General features: G+C 53.6%; 1 protein-coding gene across 7 annotated transcripts in view; it reads right to left on the bottom strand.

The window, feature by feature from the left end:
• INPP5B (inositol polyphosphate-5-phosphatase B) overlaps nt 1-7,715 on the bottom strand; it is a 47,702-nt gene extending 39,987 nt beyond the window's left edge. For 3 of the 7 annotated variants that reach the window (XM_032361639.1, XM_032361640.1, XM_032361643.1), the window contains exons 1-4: nt 6,319-6,416; nt 5,124-5,221; nt 4,978-5,007; nt 4,042-4,152 (exon numbers count right to left, since the gene is read on the bottom strand). In XM_032361639.1, coding sequence (XP_032217530.1) covers nt 4,042-4,152; nt 4,978-5,007; nt 5,124-5,196 — 214 coding nt within the window. In that variant the 5' untranslated portion in view covers nt 5,197-5,221; nt 6,319-6,416. Of the gene's footprint in view, nt 1-4,041; nt 4,153-4,977; nt 5,008-5,123; nt 5,222-6,318; nt 6,417-6,804; nt 6,888-7,602 lie in introns of those variants that run through there. The other 4 variants (XM_032361646.1, XM_032361641.1, XM_032361642.1 and 1 more) reach the window with 4 other exon arrangements.
• Nucleotides 7,716-13,071: the final 5,356 nt, after the last annotated feature.

The following is a 13,071-nucleotide window of genomic DNA, read 5'->3' as shown; positions in this document are numbered from 1 at the left end:
TTCCTGCTTAATCAGACTGCCACTCCTTCCTAGAAAGTCTTGAATGGTTCTGCCTCTCACTCAAACCCAGTTCTGTCTCAGCCCCAAATGCTTTTGGTCTCCTATGCGCTTTTGCCTGGTCTTGTAAAACTGCACATACCTGACCGAACTGAATTGGATTTGCAAGAGCATCATAATTGAAGACATTTGGGTTCCAGGTCCCAGTGTGGCACTGCCAGACACAGCTTTTAAATTCTTTTCAGCATTTACATACTGTTAACCCATCCTGCGCCTCATCTGATCCTCACAAAACTCTTGGAATAGTAGGGAAGGGAGGTTCATATCTCCCCTGTACAAATGATAAAGTCAAGGCCTAAAGAAAGAAAACATACTGTTCACATTCATGACTCGGAAGTAGCGGAGCTGGGATCCGAACTAAATTTCTGGACCCCGTGGGCATGAGTTAGAACCTGGGGTTGCAAATCTCATCATAGTACTTCCATGGATTAATGAGCTTAGGTAAGTTATTTACCTTCTCTATGTCCGTTTACTCATCTGTAAAACAGGGTATCTACTCTTCAGCATTGCTCAAAAGAAAGAACAGGAGAACATGGTTGGTTGGTTGTCTAGATGTCTAGGAAAATATCCGGGACATAGTAGGTGTTCATTTCATCAGCTGCTTCTTTTCCCTAGCTGTGGTTTCTTGACCAAGGTAGTTCCACTCCCTGGCCTTTTGTGCTCTCCATTATCCACCGAGGACTGGGTGGAGAAAACCTATCTCCTTTCACCTTTCACCTCAGACCTCATCCTGGACTCCAGTCCCGTTATCTGTAAAATGCAAGGGTTGGGCTTGTAGACAGACACCCAAGAGCTTTCAGCAGTGAGAGTCCCCTCTTCTCTGGGCCCCTCCCTGAGGAAGTCCACATGGGATGACCGCTCAGAGAAGAAATTGATTCAGTGCAGGTTCCTGCTGGTTGTCCCAAGTGTGGGCCCCAGAAGGCCGAACAGGGAAGACAGTGGATAGACACACACTTAAGCCTTAAAGAGGGAAGTCGTCCTCGACTCCTCTCTCTCCATCTTCACGCCGGCCTCAATTTCTGTTCTTGCATTCAACATATATCCATGAAGGATCTACCAAGTGCCAAGCACTGTTCCAAACACTGGGGGTAAATTTGTGAACACAACTCGAACTCACTCCCCCTGGGGGGAACCTTCATTCCTTTCAGTTTGAACTCTCCGGTGCACACTTTGCTCCCTGTCCCCATTACCAGGCCCTAGCCGAAGCCTCAGTTTTGTTTGTTTGGGTTTTTTTCTTTTAAGATTTATTTATGGGGGGGAGGAGGGAAAGAGGGAGAGAGAATCTTAAGCAGTCTCCCTGCTGAGCGTGGAGCCCAACATGGGGCTTGATTCCCCAGCCCCGAGATCATGACCAGAGTTGAAACCAAGTGACCGAGCTATCAAGCGCCCCTCCCAGCCTAAGTTTTTTACTCCTGAACCCCTGCAATACACTTCCGTTGACCTCCCTGCTCTCCCCTTCAGCACCAGTTTTCCAGGAAATGGGCACATTTTCCTACACGCAAATCCTACCTTGCCATTCCTTTGTTTCAAACTCCTACAGATCCCCACAAGCTGTAGGGCAAAGTCCAAGGTCTTTGCTGGTTAGTTAAAACCCTTCCCTGAGCTGTCTGTGCTGGCCTCTCCTGGCTCAGCTTCCTCCACACCCTCCTACCCCACATTGGATCCCACCCAACAACCTTCTCTTCCCTCAGACAGCCCTTTCCCCCTTGTTGCCTGCCTGGAAAAACCTCATTCATCTTTCCACTCTCGGCTTACACATCACCTCCCCCAACAAAGTTTTTCTTCATGGAGCCGTTCATATGGGATACAGTGGCGTGAGCTTAGGAAGTACTCGTGAAAGATTCTGCATCAAATCACAAGAGCTCGGGGCACCTGGGTGGCTCAGTACGTTAAGTATCTGACTTGGGTCATGATGTCAGGGCCATGGGATTGAGCCCCACGTGGAGCCCTGCATCAGGCTTTGTGCTCAATGGGGAGTCAGCTGCCCCCTGTGTCTCTACCTCTGCTCCTCCTTTCCCCCTGCTCGTGTTCTCTTTCTGTCTCTCTCTCTCAAATAAATAAAATATTGAAAACAAGCAAACAAAACCCATAAAGAGCTCAAGCTCTGGAGAAGACTATCTAGTCCTGTCTAATCCTGGCTCCATGGTTTACCAGCTGTGACCTAAGACACCTCTCTGAGCCTCAGGTGCCCAATCTATAAAATGGAGGCATTGCTAACCCCTACCTTGGAAGCGGTGGTAAGGAAAATGGTGTAATGCATGAAAAGTTTCGAACACATGCGTCAACAGTGAATGTTGGCTAAGTTATGGACCCTCTCGTACAGAAGGATGAACCGGTTTCTGAGGCCTACTGTGTGCTGGGCACTCTCACGTGTGTTATGCTATTTAATTCTCATACTTCATGAGGGAGCTATTCTTGACATACACAAGTCTACAAGTCAAGGTTCAGACAGGTAAGGTGGTTTGCCCCAAGTCACACACAGCTAGGGATCCGCAAAGATAGGTTTCAAAGGCAAGGGGCTCTGTAGCTTCAAGGTCCGTGCTTTTTGCTATTAACTATTATGACCCCTCCTACAGGCTCCATAGCACAACAGATAGCGGACTGGACTTCTATTACCTCTCCTACATCTACTACTGATAACCATGAGTTATCCATATTAGTTGAAGCTTTGGAGACAAATTTCCCCCTGCTCATAGGGTAAACTTTAAACCCCTTAACCAGGGGGGCGCCTGGGTGGCTCAGTGGGTTGAGGCCTCTGCCTTCGGGTTGGGTCATGGTCCCAGGGTCCTGGGATTGAGCCCCACATTGGGCTCTCTGCTCAGTGGGGAGCCTGCTTCCTCCTCCCTCTGTGCCTGCCTCTCTGCCTACTTGTGGTCTCTGTCTGTCAAATAAGTAAATAAAATCTTTAAAACAACAACAACAACAACAACAACAACAACAAAACCCTTAACCAGGCATTCAAGGCTCGTAATTTTGTTTCCACTTCCTTTTCCCACGTATGCCAGGTTGCACCCAAAGCCAGTCTCCTGGGGCGCCTGGGTGGCTCAGTGGGTTGAGCCTCTGCCTTCTGCTCAGGTCATGATCTCACGGTCCTGGGATAGAGCTCTGCATTGGGCTCTCTGCTCAGCAGGGAACCTGCTTCCCCTACCCCCGGCCCCTGCCTGCCTCTCTGCCTACTTGTGATCTCTCTCTCTGTCAAATAAATAAATAAAATCTTTTTAAATAAATAAATAAATAAAAGCCAGTCTCCTTCCTGGCCTACCATGTAGCTAAGTTGGAACCCCCTGGACGGTCAGTGTCTGTGGTGAGACCATGATGAAAGGAAGGCGCCCCCCACCCCATTCCCACAGAGACAAGGTGTTGGCTGGAAAGGAAACAAGTAACAATATTGGGTAACACCTAAGGCCAGCACCTGGTGGCTGGGATTTGCATGTTCTGTGGCTAATCCTCTGTTCTGTACAAACTCTCCTTTCCCTGCCTGGCTGAAATCCTGCTCTAAACAAATTTTTCCCCAGAAGCCATGAACGTCTCACTGCTAAGCCAAAGCTAGACTCGTTCCTCAGCTGCAGTGGGAGAGAGAGCAGGGTTCAAGGGCAGAAGAGCCCACATACCCAACCTCTCTTGGTTCCAGCTGTGGTTGCCAGAGAGAGGGAAGATGGGTCTCTAGAAGCTTCTGAACTGCCAACTTGTAAGAGATTCTGCATCAGAATCACAGCCTTCCCTGTGCAGCCCTGCCCAGAGCCAGGAGGACAAAGAGGACTGTGCTGGATGTAAAACATGGGTCTAGAAATGGGAAACCAGAAATGCAAACACATGTTTGGTTCGTGGCCTGAGGGCACTCTAGCCTCCTGCCAGCAGCTTTGAGAAGGCACAGAAACTGTGGAGTGTGTGGCCAAAGGGTGGAAAGTCAACTGGCAGCAAGTAGGTCAGTGCCCAGCCAACGCCCCCACCCCCCGCCCCCAGAGAACCTGGGGTCTTACCTACCTGGACAGGCCCTGGCAACTTCTTGGAGAAACATCCTGGTGTGCGAACCGAAGGGCAGCAGGAACACGAGGCTGAGCTCCGCCGTGTCCAGCTGGACAGTCACATCTGAGCCTACACAGGGGAGGTGGGAATTGAGCCCTTGGCCTCCAGGAACCAAGGGCTAAGGCTGGAGGTCCCAAAATGGAAGAGAATCAGTCCCCCAAGATCCCAAATCTCCTTTGGCCTGTAAGCAGTTCACCCATATGAAGTTACTTAATTTCTCTCGGCCTCCATTACCTCGTCCATAAACTAGGGATGACAACAGTAATAACCTCACAGAGTTGTGAGGAAAGCAGCCTATGAGGCCTGTGAAGCTCCTAGCACAGTGCCTGGCACAAGAAAACCAGGGATTAGATGTTCATTCCTGTTGTTCTTACCACTGCCCCCACTACTGCAGTCTAGCCAAGGAGATGAGCATTAAACAGATTCACCAGCGATAATTAAATCACCGTGAGTGCCACAGACCGGCGAAGATGAGAAAAAGGAATGGGTATGCGTGAAGCTCAGACAATTTCAGGGGGCTCAACTCAACCTTCCTGGAAAAAGCCCAGTGTGGACTGAAGCCCCGAAGGATGAGTAGGCTAAGTGAAAGCAGGTGTGGGGTCTTTCAGGAGGAGGGAACAGCATGGGCAGGGGCTTGGTGGGGGTGGGGTGGGGGGTGGAGGGGGCGGGGAGCGTGTCATGTTCGAGGTGATGGAAGCCATCCAGAGGATTCCAAGCACAGCAAGGAGGAGGGAAATGGTGGAACCCGGGCCAGAGAGGTGGGCGGGCCTGATCCTGCAGCGTCCTGCTTGCCACAGGAAGGACATCACCATGCTCTTACTTTACACCACTCTTCTCTCTGCAGCTCCTCTACCCCCTGTCCCAGCTGGGACTCACGCTGAAAGGACCACTCACCAAGAATGTAGAGTTCGCCATCTGGGGACACTGTGGGGAGGGAAAGGCAAAAGCCCTTAGCCATGGAGCACCCTAGCCCCTGCAAGGGCAGACATGACCCAAGGACCCAGAGGAGAGGGACTCATACCGCCCAGCCCCTGTAGCACCTTCTTCCAGCGTAAAATCCCGTGAGACTGGCACTATCTGGTCCAAAGAGACATCGTCCCCCGTAATGGCCATCCTCCGGTGCGTATACAGGAAGAGACTGAGGGCAGGAAGCAGCAGTGAAGACAGGGCTCCCTAGCTGTCCCTTAAGCCTTACGTGCTCACATTCCCTCCTTGGTCCCTAGGGTCGTGCCGGTGGTGCCCACCGATGCATAGTCCTCATGCCTCTCTGTCCATGGTACCCATCAGAGACCACCATTCTATGGATAGGTCCTCGAAGCTGAACATGTCTCATCTGGGGGACATCCCTGCTTTGTGTGTAAAACACATGCGTGATCTAGCCATTGCCTGTGACAGCAACAGTACAACTTCAGCCGCCCCCTTCCCTCTCTGACCACAATTTTGCTATCTGCAAAGTGAGGGTGGTAGATTAGAAAATGTCTCATGCCTCTCCCTCCTGGCTCTGAGACCGTGAGGCTCACTTTCTGGCTCTGAGACCTTTGATAAGAAGTCTTCATTCTCTCTCTGCTTCTGTGTAATATGTAGGCATTAGTAGCAACATTTACTGGGTACTTTCTGTGTCCTTCACAGGGTCTGAGACATGTTACGTGTACTAACCCACTCTAATCTTTAATCTGGACAAACTGAGGGACAGAGTTTGCTTGCTCCAGATCATAGGGCTCAGGGGCGTGGGTGGCTCATTCGATTAAGCGTCCGACTCTTGATGTTGTGACCCTGAGCCACACTCAGGTCACACTCTCAGAGATAGAACCCTGAGTGGGGCTCCACGTTGTGGAGCCTGTTTGAGATGCTCTCTTGCCCTCTCCCTCTGCCCCTCTCCCACCCCACTGGCTCGCATGCTCTCTCCCTAAAACAAAAAGAGAAAAAAGTCATGTGGCTCAGAAGTAATAAAACCTGGATTTGAATCCAGGCAGAAAGACCATGCAGCTCAAGATCCGGGCAAGTACACAAAGTCATCTGTGCGTGAGGCGTTCCTTCATCAGACTGTCGAGGATTTTATAAGCTAATACACATGAAGGGCTTAGAGTATAACGTTCAAAGTATTTAAATATCATTAGTATAATTAATCTCTAAGACTTAACACTGGGCCCCAGAGGGATGGCTGAAGTCCAGCTGGAGGGTATGGTGAAGGATAACCCTGAGGCCTGACAGGCAAGGACGAAACCCCTCACTTACGCATGTTCCTGGCCACCTTGTTTCGGGCGGTGACGCACGAGTCCCAGGAGGCGGCTCTGTCTGCTGTCTCCCTCACACAGCACACCTTGTAGTGCCTGCTGCGTAGGGTCAAGGGAAACCAAAACAAAACCCGAGGCCAGGCCTCTGCCAGCCCAGCCCAGCCCAGCCCAGCCCACCTTCCCTGCCTTTCCATCGCTCACCCAGATTCGCTGTGTGACCTTGGGTGAGTCACTTCACTTCTCTGATTCTTCCTCATCTGTGACATGGGGACTGATAACCCCCAATTAATAGTAGGTTGGGAGGATAACAGAGTATTTAAAGCATAGGGCAGAGTCCAGGACTGAGCAAGTACTTAGTAAATACTGGTTTCCTTCTCCCGGATGGCAGAGAGAGGGAGGAGAGCAGACAGATACATAGACAGGTCCGTTCCACTGCCCAGGGTCAGGGTGGGTGCTGGGGCTGGGAGCTCCATGCTGGGAAGGATATGATGATGCAGTATTCCCCCTCAGCCAGGGTCTCCTGGATCGCCACAGACTGGTCCATGCTGGGCCCTGCTGGGCAGACACACCCTGGAGAGCAGCAGATAGGAGCCCCCTTTGGTCAACATGTTATCCAGGAGGTGATGGAGCTGCTGCAGAAGGCTGGGGGGCAGCCTTCCCTAAGAGGTGCCCTTGTAAAGGGAAAGAATAGAGGAGGCCTGACCATCCTCTTCCTCCTTCTTAGATGGGCCTTTTAGTTGCCAGGAGGAGGGGCCATCTCTTTGGCCCTGGAGGGATGTACAATTTGTTGTACCACCCTTTGTCTGGAAGGGCATCCAGTTGTTTCTGAGTGGGGTCCTGTCAACTAGTTGGAAGGTGGGCACCTTGTCCCCTTACTGGAGAGGAAGACACAGTCCCACTGCCCCTGTGGATAGGGCTCTGTCTCCCTTTGTGGGGAGCAGTAGTGGTCCTCTCTGGGAGGCACCTCTCTGGGAGGTGTCCATGGTGTGTCTGCATGGGTTTGGGGGAAATGTCCTATTCCCAGGAAGGGAGGTGTCTCATCCTGGACAAGGACCCCAGTCCTATTCCTCTTTTGTTGGAGACAGGAAAAAACATCCCATTGCTCCTTGGTCCTCCCGCCCGCCCAGCAGGCCTCATTGCATCAGCCACAGGCCAGGGGGGTGTCCAGTAGTGACAGCCACAGGACAAGGGTCTCAGCCCTCAGTTTGCCCACTCCCTCCTGCCCCGCTCTGCCCTGGCTTCCCTGCTCCGCACCTGCTCCCAGCCCCCAACAATTGTCACCTACCTCCTGAGTTGTCACCGCTGGGGCTGGGTACGTGGGACACTGCGGCCCTGGCTGGCGAGGGACTACGTTTCCCAGTAGCCTTTGCGCCACAAGATGGTCAGCCAGCCTGCAAGTCCCAGCATGCCCGCACCAATCACAGGGGTGCTGGTTGGGGGGAGAGCTCCCCCCCACCTCCCCACCCCACCTTGTCCTTTCCCCCCCCCCCCCCGCCTCCACTCCCCACCCCCATTAACTCCTTAGGTCCTGGGCTATGCTGGGTTCCCGGTTCCGGAAGGTTTTCTTAATGACTGCTCCAACCTCTACCCCGGCCCTCTAAGTCTTGGGGCCAGAGCTCTCCGCCCAGGGCCGGGAAGGAAGACAGCCACATCTTCCTTAAGGGAAAAAAAGAATGCATTTTCTCTTTCTCCTCTATTACGTCCTTAATTCCTCTCTTCCCCGCTGGCCAGGGCCTCGACTGGAACGCTTTCTCCCCACAGAACTCCCTTGTCCTAGCTTGAAGAACAGCACTGTTGAAGAACCATCGCCTCAGTTTCCCAGGTGGAGAAACTGAAGATCAGAGAGGTTAAACAGCGTGACCAAAGCCCTGCAGCTAGCAAGTGGCAAAACTGGGCTCAGCTAAAGTCTCGCTCCAGCTTCCATGCATTGACCCTGCCACACACTGCCACCTTTCCTCCTTTCTCTCTGTGTGCGTGACGGGAGCACCTGGTCCTGCCTGCCTCGTGGGACTGCTGGAAGACCATGGATGTGAGTGTGCTTTGTAAAGGGGTTACCCTGTTCCTGGGCCCTGCCAGGAAGAGACCCAGAGACCCAATCCTCCTCCTTCTCCCTCTCCCCCACCTCTGGGAGGAGAGAGGACTTGGAAGGGAGTCCCTCAGCTCTCAAAACAGCCTATTACTCTCAAGCCTCCTCCCCTGATGTATGCACTTTCTCCTTTTGGGCCTTGATTTCTGCATCTAGGATAAGGAGTTTCCCCCAGATGGAAAAAAGGGGCCAGCTCCGATATGGGAGTCCAGGACGAGTCTCTCACCCTGTTGGCTATGTCCCTGTAAGCTGAAAGCTCCCTGAGGAGAGGGTTATGTCTTATCCATATCACCCAGTGCGGTTTCTGGCACAGTTGGTCCGCAGACTGTGTTTACTGAGTCAGGGAATTAATGAACTGTCCTAATGAATACATCTTCTCTTAAGCTTTGACCCAAACGAAACGGTCAGTCCTGGGGAAGGAGTGGCCACTGTGACCTCCAACCAGTGCCCCTTCTCTTTTACTAAGCTGGGAGTTGCTGCCCTAATGGCCAGTCCAATTCTACACATGGAAACAGCTTCCAGAAACAGATGGTGCCTTCTTCCCAGTCTCCTTTTGCCAGAAATCCACAACTCAAATGGACCTCAGGTTTATTTGAATTTGATTTCAAAGTTATGTGGGGGATGAGGAGAAAGTGAATTGATTCAGACCCTTAGGGATAAAGTGGGTGGGGTCACCAGGAAAGTAGGGGAACCCCAATTCGTCCCCACTCTTAATGACAAAAGCTAGGGAGGAAGGTCTGGGAAAGGTGGATGGGGCCAGACTTTGGTGTCCTCCCATTTGATGGGGGTCAGGAGAGAGGTTCTGTTTTTCCAGACGAACCCCAGCCTCTCCCTGGAACTGGTGCTGAGGCCCTGCCCCCTTGGAGTGCACCAAGTTCAGGCCCAGGCCCTGGGAGGGAGAAGTGAGGATCCTGGAACCCAGGCTGTGGACTCCATCAATCCTTTTCACTAAAGATATAGCTGCAGTTATCCGAGCTGGGGTGGGACTGGGGGCTTGCAGGGACTATGGGGTCTTTTTAGCTGCTACTCCCGGGTTCTGCTGGGTCCAGCTAGAGGAGTGGGAAGGGAGTAAGGCAGAGTGGAGGAGCAGCAGCATGGACCCAGCCATGGCCCAGCGCAGGGGGCTCCTAGTGAAGATTCCCATCCAGTTGGAGGCAGTTGCCTGGGGTTGAGGCTTGGCAGCACCCCTCCTAGCAGGGCTGAGCCACAGCCCTGTGACCCCCCCCAGGGGTCCCTGCCATGCAGGCTTGGCTGCAGCCCACAGTATGGCTTGAACTGGACCAGTTGAGCTGCAAGAAAAGATGGGACCATTTATACTCCACTTGCCCCTGACCCCCACTCACTGAGGCAGAAAGTGCTAAGTGGGTCATGCGTGGAGCTGAACCTCCCTGGTCCCCCAGCTCCCTCCCCACAAGGTCAACCAGCCAGGCCCCAGAGAACATACAGGGTGAGTAGAAACAAGGAAGCCTACCATGGAGACTTGGAAAATCCCAGCTGCTGCCCTGGATTTAGTATAACTCAGAGCTGAGAGGGACAAGCATGCTGGACCCCAGGCAGCCTAGCCCCAGCAGGTCTAGCTCCAGCCAGATTCTTCAGCTGCTGACCTCCCCTGTGCAAGCAGGAGGAGAAAGGGCACAGTTCTGACGGAGGACAGCCCTGCAATCTTTGGAGTACTCCCAGTGCTCATGGCACAACCATCCAAGCCCTCAGGGCCCAGGGTCACAGCTTTCTGCCCTTCGAAGAAGTCCCTCCCTTGCAAGAGAAGGTGAAGGCAGGCTCAGGGGCTGGGAAGTCCGTTCAGGCTGAACAGGGCGTGAATGTTGCCAGAAGCAAGGAGACTCAGGTGTCTGTCCGTTGGTCCAAGCCCCAACTCTTTTCCTGGCCTCTGCCTCCCAGAGCAGGCAGGTGTGAAGGGGGCTCCCTTCGCTAGTGGGAAGCAGCTTGTCCCTGGAACCCTCAAGTGGCCTAGCCCTGGAAGCCCAGCAGGACGGCCTAGGGAAATGTTGAGATACCTCCACTGCAGGGGAGTATGGTGGTAACTGCTTTTCGAAGTCCCAGCCCCCACCCCAGAAATGGCTTACATTTGGGAGGGTGGCAGTCACAACCAGAAACTCCCCACTGTGCTGCCAGCTTGGACCAGCTTCCACGGAGCTTGTGGGAAGGGGAGTGCTGGTGGGGAGAGGGGGAAGGAGGGGCTGGGAGGGGGAAGCTGGAGGGGGTGGGTGGAGCCCCAAAGGTATAAAGCTCAAACTTGGGGAGTGGTGAGGAGAGTAGATTCCAAAGGTAAGGAAGGGTCAGCCTGGCCAGGCTCAGAGGTTAGGGTGTTGCTAGAGGCTGAGGGTTGGTGAAAACTGAGCTCAGATTCAAGGGCTTTTCAAAGAGTGGGGTTCAGAGTTGGGGGCTTGTAGGTGGGCAAGGCTCAGAGCTCAAGGGGTCAATGGGAGAAGTCAGAGCAGGGACAATGGCTCTGGCCCCAGGCTGGTGGGGCTGCTCTACTGAGGCTGGCTCAGAAAGTACTGCGCCCTGTGGGCTGCCACTGCGGCCCCACACTGCAAGGGCCTGGGCTGGCAGCCTGCTGTTGGCCCAGCAGGCAAGGGCTAGGACTGGTTTCATTTCCCCCATAACTGAGGTTGCACTGGGCTGCCTATGTATTGGGCAGCACTGAGTCGAATCAGCTGGAGGAATAGAGTGTGGGGATTCTGGGAAGAATAGGGATGGCTAGTCCTGGACCAAGCTCAACCCCCTGCCCCAGCCCCAGTCCTGGACCAAGCTACCCCCTGCACCAACCCCAGTAACCGACTCCTCTTCTTCCCGTCAGCATCTCTCTCCCATCGCCTTACCACTGCATGCAGGGTCAGCAGCAGCGCAGCCCCGCCCCTCACCTCCCAGCAACGATGCTCCCTGCGCTCTGTTCCCTTGAACTTTGCCTCCTGGTAGCCCTGGTAGCCCTCCAGAGCTGTGCATATCTGCGGACAGGCTTGAACCCTGTGGCTCCATTCCCATGGGGTGAAAGCATCAGGAGGCTGTCTCCTCCTGGACAGGAGCAGGGGTCAGCTGGCTTCACCCCAGGTTCTGGGCTACCAGTTAAGACCTGCAGGAGAGGAGGAGAAGGAGAGGGGAGACCACTGCAGGGGGCAGCCAGTTCAAGGGTCACAAGTCAAGGAAAGGTCAAGTGAAAGAGGTCATGAGGTCAGGGAAAAGGAGGGGCAGTCCCAGGTCCAGCAACAGTCATGAGTTAGGGTTGGTCACAGAGTCAAGGAAGGGCTGGGTTCTCTGGGCTGAGGACAGCTACTTCTGAGCAAAGCAGCCAAATGGCTACTGCTGGCCACAGGCATCTTCTGTCGAGGTGCTGTTGGAGCCAGAGAGTGAAAGACCCAGCTGAAGGCTACACACACGAGGGGCGGAGGCAGTGCTTGGGCTCCAAGGTGCTGATGTGAGGCTTGGCCGGAGAGGCCACGTCACTCTCTACTTTCACCCTTTCTAATTTCATTTTTCTTTTGTAAGTAATCTCTACTCCCAACATGGGGTTCGAACTCACGACCCTGAGATCAAGAGTCACACGCTCTAGGTACTAAGCCAGCCAGGTGCCCCTACTTTCACCTCTTCTTACCACCCGGCGCCTCAGTCTCTCTGCTGCTCCCCTCCCCTCCAACACCACAAGCAAGAGGCAGCTCTCACATCAACACCTGTCCAAGGGGAACTGTTTCCTAAAGTGAATAGGTCAAGAGAAAGACCCAGAGGCTCTCCGGACGCCTGTGTCCATGTGAAAGGAAGGGCTTCCCACATAAGGCTCTTTTCCTTCTCCCGGGTTTGGGTAGATAAGGCTGGAGGGACAGCTCGATTGTGAGGGGGCCAGGCACTCAGCAGAATCAGAAAACCTGGCTGGTTAGCTCAGCTGCCTTACTTTTGGCTCTTGCCCATCTACTTTAGATTGCGCACCTCTCCATGCATAGAGAGCACATTCTCAATATTCCCCGTGCCATACCACTCCCCTCGCCATTGACCTACTTGCACACCTGAGGCTACGTGTGCATGCTGCAGCCGCTGGAATCACTTGTCAGCTCCGGGACTTCCTTCCCACATTGTCGCCACTGGAGCCATGGGGGCCACAGTAGGATGTCCAGACCGTAGCCAGATGGAGGAATTAAAGCCAGTTGGCAGCACTGGCAGATTGAAGGACCCACATCGCAGAGTCCCACTGGGACATGCCTGTTTGTGTAGATCAGAAGCCTGGTGGGGAGAGAGGACTCTCAGGAGCGACAGAAGGGTGGGGAGGCCGTGTTTGTCCAGAACCCACCTGGAATGGGAGAACTTGGGCTGGCTGGTGGTCGAAAGGGTGGTGTGTGGGGAGAGACCACAGGTCCATTCCTACCATGAGAACTCTGGGGTGAGGCTGCTGGTAGGATCCGAACAATGAGGGGTAGCCATCGTCCCAAGGATAACGTAATGCAGAGGGAGGGGAAACATGGCGGAATCCTGCTCACTTCCCCAGCACATTGGTTACGTTTATGGTACTCTTCCTTGTGAAGCCCGCCAGCTCAAGTTGACCCCCGGGAAGAGATCACAAGGAAAGTGGAGAAACGGGATGGCCAGTTGGGTCTGGACACAGATGAATGGGCTTTCCTCTCAGGGGTGGGACCAAGAAGACTCCTATTTCTGGGAGTTTCA

The sequence above is a fragment of the Mustela erminea genome, chromosome 10, assembly GCF_009829155.1.
Source record: "Mustela erminea isolate mMusErm1 chromosome 10, mMusErm1.Pri, whole genome shotgun sequence".
NCBI lineage: Eukaryota > Metazoa > Chordata > Mammalia > Carnivora > Mustelidae > Mustela > Mustela erminea.
This window is presented reverse-complemented; position numbering and strand designations above follow the sequence as displayed.